Consider the following 6,000-nt stretch of genomic DNA (forward strand, 5'->3'; position numbering starts at 1 on the left):
TGGCTTGGGGGGCTCGACTGGGCTGTAGTGGCTTGGAGGGGGGCTCGACGGGGCTGTAGTGGCTTGGAGGGGGGCTCGATGGAGCTGTAGTGGCATGGAGGGGGCTCGACTGGGCTGTAGTGGCTTGGAGGGGCTCGACTGGGCTGTAGTGGCTTGGAGGGGGGCTCGACTGGGCTGTAGTGGCTTGGAGGGGCTCGACTGGGCTGTAGTGGCTTGGAGGGGGGCTCGACTGGGCTGTAGTGGCTTGGAGGGGCTCGACTGGGCTGTAGTGGCTTGGAGGGGGGCTCGACTGGGCTGTAGTGGCTTGGAGGGGGGCTCGACTGGGCTGTAGTAGCTTGGAGGGGCTCAACTGGGCTGTAGTGGCTTGGAGGGGCTCGACTGGGCTGTAGTGGCTTGGAGGGGCTCGACTGGGCTGTGGAGGGGTGGCTTGGAGTGGGGGCTCGACTGGGCTGTAGTGGCTTGGAGGGGCTCGACTGGGCTGTAGTGTCTTGGAGGGGCTCGACTGGGCTGTAGTGGCTTGGAGGGGGGCTCGACTGTGCTGTAGTGGCTTGGAGGGGGGCTCAACTGGGCTGTAGTGGCTTGGAGGGGCTCGACGGGGCTGTAGTGGCTTGGAGGGGCTCGACGGGGCTGTAGTGGCTTGGAGGGGCTCGACGGGGCTGTAGTGGCTTTGGGGGCTCGACGGGGCTGTAGTGGCTTGGGGGGCTCGACTGGGCTGTAGTGGCTTGGAGGGGGGCTCGACGGGGCTGTAGTGGCTTGGAGGGGGGCTCGATGGAGCTGTAGTGGCATGGAGGGGGGCTCGACTGGGCTGTAGTGGCTTGGAGGGGCTCGACTGGGCTGTAGTGGCTTGGAGGGGGGCTCGACTGGGCTGTAGTGGCTTGGAGGGGCTCGACTGGGCTGTAGTGGCTTGGAGGGGGCTCGACTGGGCTGTAGTGGCTTGGAGGGGGTGCTCGACTGGGCTGTAGTGGCTTGGAGGGGCTCGACTGGGCTGTAGTGGCTTGGAGGGGGGGCTCGACTGGGCTGTAGTGGCTTGGAGGGGGGGCTCGACTGGGCTGTAGTAGCTTGGAGGGGCTCAACGGGGCTGTAGTGGCTTGGAGGGGCTCGACTGGGCTGTAGTGGCTTGGAGGGGCTCGACTGGGCTGTAGTGGCTTGGAGGGGCTCGACTGGGCTGTAGTGGCTTGGAGGGGCTCGACTGGGCTGTAGTGTCTTGGAGGGGCTCGACTGGGCTGTAGTGGCTTGGAGGGGGGCTCGACTGTGCTGTAGTGGCTTGGAGGGGGGCTCAACTGGGCTGTAGTGGCTTGGAGGGGCTCGATGGGGCTGTAGTGGCTTGGAGGGGCTCGACGGGGCTGTAGTGGCTTGGAGGGGCTCGACGGGGCTGTAGTGGCTTGGGGGGCTCGACTGGGCTGTAGTGGCTTGGAGGGGGCTCGACTGGGCTGTAGTGGCTTGGAGGGGGGCTTGACTGGGCTGTAGTGGCTCGACGGGGCTGTAGTGGCTTGGGGGGGGGCTTATTATCATTTAAAAAATATTTTTTACTTATAAAGTGACTCAATAAAAACAACTGTTTACAAAAGGATGTTTGAATTTTACCTTGACAATGTTTTCTAACTCAGTTAGGCCTATTCATTGATTTCTCTATTTTGTTTTTGTATTTATCTTCTCGGTACGTTACCTATGCAGATTGGTTTTTGTTTGTTCCAGGAGGGCTTGCTGTCTGATCCCATGACGCAGGTCAGAGTGGGTTCTCCTTCCAGAGTATATCCACTATCACAGTAGTAGGTGGTGGTTGAGCCCAGCTTAAGGTCAGCTCCAATCCTGGTACCGTTCCTCACCACCCCCGGCTCAAAGCATGACTCTCTAGGGTTCTCTGAGAGAGAGAGAGAGAGAGAGAGAGAGAGAGAGAGAACGAGAGAGAGAGAGAAGAGAGAACGAGAGAGAGAGAGAGAGAACGAGAGAGAGAGAGAGAGAGAGAGAGAGAGAGAGAGAGAGAGAGAGAGAGAGAGAGAGAGAGAGAGAAGAGAGAGAGAGAGAGAGAGAGAGAGAGAGAGAGAGAGAGAGAGAGAGAGAGAGAGAGAGAGAGAGAGAGAGAGAGAGAGAGAGAGAGAGAGAGAGAGAGAGAGAGTATTTGTTAATCAGACTAGGTAAGCATATACAATTAGATTTCAAGGGATATCTGCATTGAGAGAAAGAGGAAGAGTTAGTTAGTCAAGCTGGACCGGTTCAGATAAGAAACACCAGCTCAAAGTATGACCCTCTGTAGACTGAGAAAGACAGGGTTATTACAGTCAAACTTCTGAAACAGGCTGAACCCAAAACAGTAAGAAAATAACAGAAAAGAAAAGTACAAAAGACAGAATCACACAAGCAACTAGCCAACAAATCAGACAGAAAATATGTAGAGTTAAATATCAACTAGCCAACAAATCAGACAGGAAATATGAAGGGTTAAATATCAACTAGCCAACAAATCAGACAGGAAATATGAAGGGTTAAATATCAACTAGCCAACAAATCAGACAGGAAATATGTAGGGATAAATATCAACTAGCCAACAAATCAGACAGGAAATACAATATGTAGAGTTAAATATCAACTAGCCAACAAATCTATCTCTCTCTCATATGCCAGTACCCTCTCATCTTTGGCTGAAAGAGGTAGGACTAGGGAGGCAAAAAAACGGAATCCCTCCAAAGCTCCCTCTCTCTCTACCCATACCATCTCCCCCTCTCCCTCCCTCTCTCCCCATACCATCTCCCCCTCTCCCTCCCTCTCTACCCATACCATCTCCCCCTCTCCCTCCCTCTCTACCCATACCATCTCCCCCTCTCCCTCCCTCTCTCCCCATACCATCTCCCCCTCTCCCTCCCTCTCTCCCCCTCTCCCTCCTTACCATCTCCACCTCTCCCTCCCTTTCGTCATCTATAATGTCCCCCTCTCCCTCCTTACCATCTCCCCCTCTCCCTCCCTCTCTCCCCATACCATCTCCCCTCTCCCTCCCTCTCTCCCCATACCATCTCCCCCTCTCCCTCCCTCTCTCCCCCTCTCCCCCTCTCCCTCCCTCTCTCCCCATACCATCTCCCCTCTCCCTCCTTACCATCTCCACCTCTCCCTCCTTACCATCTCCACCTCTCCCTCCCTCTCTTCATCTATAATGTCCCCCTCTCCCTCCTTACCATCTCCCTCTCCCTCCCTCTCTCCCCATACCATCTCCCCCTCTCCCTCCCTCTCTCCCCATACTATCTCCCCCTCTCCCTCCCTCTCTCCCCATACCATCTCCCCTCTCCCTCCTTACCATCTCCACCTCTCCCTCCCTCTGTTCATCTATAATGTCCCCCTCTCCCTCCTTACCATCTCCACCTCTCCCTCCCTCTCTTCCTCTATAATCTCCCCCCTCCCTCCTTCTCTCCCCATACCATCTCCCCCTCTCCCTCCCTCTACCATCTCCACCTCTCCCTCCCTCTCTTCCTCTATAATCTCCCCCTCTCTCCCCCTACAATCTCCACCTCTCTGTGCATCTCTCCCCCTAACTCCCCTCTCCATCTCTCCCTCCCTCTCTCCCCTCTAATCTCCAACTCTCCCTCCTCTCATCTCCACCTCTCCCTCCCTCATCCCTTAATAATCTCCCCCTCTCCCTCCTTCTCTCCCCCTACCATCTCCACCTCTCCCTCCCTCATCCCTCTATAATCTCCCCCTCTCCCTCCCTCTCTCCCCCTACCATCTCTACCTTCCCTCCCTCTCTCCCTCCTCTAATCTCCACCTCTCTCCCCTCTCATCTCCACCTCTCCCTCCCTCTCTCCCCTCTCATCTCCCTCTCCCTCCCTCTCTCCCCTCTCATCTCCACCTCTCCCTCCCTCTCATCTCCACCTCTCCCTCCCTCTCATCTCCACCTCTCCCTCCTCTCATCTCCACCTCTCCCTCCTCTCATCTCCACCTCTCCCTCCTCTCATCTCCATCTCTCCCTCCCTCTCTCATCTCCACCTCTCCCTCCTCTCATCTCCATCTCTCCCTCCCTCTCATCTCCACCTCTCCCTCCCTCTCTCCCCTCTCATCTCCCCCTCCCTCCCTCTCCCCTCTCTCCCCCTACCATCTCTACCTTCCCTCCCTCTCTCCCTCCTCTAATCTCCACCTCTCTCCCCTCTCATCTCCACCTCTCCCTCCCTCTCTCCCCTCTCATCTCCACCTCTCCTCCCTCTCTCCCCTCTCATCTCCACCTCTCCCTCCCTCTCATCTCCACCTCAGACCCTCCCTCTCATCTCCACCTCTCCCTCCTCTCATCTCCACCTCTCCCTCCTCTCATCTCCACCTCTCCCTCCTCTCATCTCCATCTCTCCCTCCCTCTCTCATCTCCCTCCCTCTCTCCCCTCTCATCTCCACCTCTCCCTCCCTCTCATCTCCACCTCTCCCTCCCTCTCATCTCCACCTCTCCCTCCTCTCATCTCCACCTCTCCCTCCTCTCATCTCCACCTCTCCCTGCTCTCATCTCCAACTCTCCCTCCCTCTCATCTCCACCTCTCCCTCCCTCTCTCCCCTCTCATCTCCACCTCTCCCTCCCTCTCTCCCCCTACCTCCCCTCCCATCTCTAAAAGGTAAGGAGTAAGACAAATAGACAGACAGACAGACAGACAGACAGACAGACAGACAGACAGACAGACAGACAGACAGACAGACAGACAGACAGACAGACAGACAGACAGACAGACAGACAGACAGACAGACAGACAGACAGACAGACAGACAGACAGACAGACAGACAGACAGTCAGGGCAAGGACCTTATTGAGAGTGACATCGCTCTGTCCAAAGCTCTGCTGACTACACACAACTGTCTCAGCCCTGAACCAGAACCGAGTGAGTGAGTGAGGTGTGTGTGTGTGTGTGTGTGTGTGTGTGTGTGTGTGTGTGTGTGTGTGTGTGTGTGTGTGTGTGTGTGTGTGTGTGTGTGTGTGTGTGTGTGTGTGTGTGTGTGTGTGTGTGTAATATATATATATAGAGAGAGAGAGAGAGACCTGGACCAGAACCGAGTGAGTGACTGTTGGTGTGTTGTTGAGTGTGTGTGTGTGTGTGTGTTGTGTGTGTGTTGTGTGTGTGTGTGTGTGTGTGTGTGTGTGTGTGTGTGTGTGTGTGTGTGTGTGTGTGTGTGTGTGTGTGTGTGTGTGTGTGTGTGTACATATATATATATAGAGAGAGAGAGAGAGACCTGGACCAGAACCGAGTGAGTGAGTGAGGTGTGTGTGTGTGTGTGTGTGTGTGTGTGTGTGTGTGTGTGTGTGTGTGTGTGTGTGTGTGTGTGTGTGTGTGTGTGTGTGTGTGTGTGTGTGTGTGTGTGTGTGTGTGTGTGTGTGTGTGTGTGTGTGTGTGTGTGTGTGTGTATATATAGAGAGAGAGAGAGACCCTGGACCACAGATCTAAAAGCATAGATTATAAATATACCAGAGGAACAAGCCGCTCTTCAACGTCAAACATCAGACTTAAATAAACATGAGATTAATGTCCTAGTTGAATGTAGATCTAACGGCCTCACCTTGATAAAGCACAAGTAAAATGGCATGTTTAATTTCTACAAATAATGACCACAGAATGACCGATCAGATTTGAACCTGCACTCTTTAACAGTAAACGCTAGTAAGGTCAGTTCAAAGACTAAGTTGTTGAGACCTGTTGCTAACGGGCCGTCTAGTTACTGTTGGTAATGTTGTTGAGACCTGTTGCTAACGGGCCGTCTAGTTACTGTTGGTAATGTTGAGACCTGTTGCTAACGGGCCGTCTAGTTACTGTTGGTAATGTTGAGACCTGTTGCTAATGTGCCGTCTAGTTACTGTTGGTAATGTTGAGACCTGTTGCTAATGTGCCGTCTAGTTACTGTTGGTAATGTTGTTGAGACCTGTTGCTAACGGGCCGTCTAGTTACTGTTGGTAATGTTGAGACCTGTTGCTAACGGGCCGTCTAGTTACTGTTGGTAATGTTGTTGAGACCTGTTGCTAATGGGCCGTCTAGTTACTGTTGGTAA

At 54.2% G+C, this 6,000-nt stretch overlaps 1 protein-coding gene across 1 annotated transcript in view; it reads right to left on the minus strand.

The window, feature by feature from the left end:
- The window catches only part of LOC124042645 (CUB and sushi domain-containing protein 1-like), an 842,040-nt gene that overhangs the window by 284,419 nt on the left and 551,621 nt on the right, over positions 1–6,000 (minus strand). Inside the window, 1 exon segment of the mRNA XM_046360721.1 lies at positions 1,667–1,861. Within this exon segment, the coding sequence (XP_046216677.1) occupies positions 1,667–1,861 (195 nt within the window).

This window comes from Oncorhynchus gorbuscha, linkage group LG09 (assembly GCF_021184085.1).
Source record: "Oncorhynchus gorbuscha isolate QuinsamMale2020 ecotype Even-year linkage group LG09, OgorEven_v1.0, whole genome shotgun sequence".
NCBI lineage: Eukaryota > Metazoa > Chordata > Actinopteri > Salmoniformes > Salmonidae > Oncorhynchus > Oncorhynchus gorbuscha.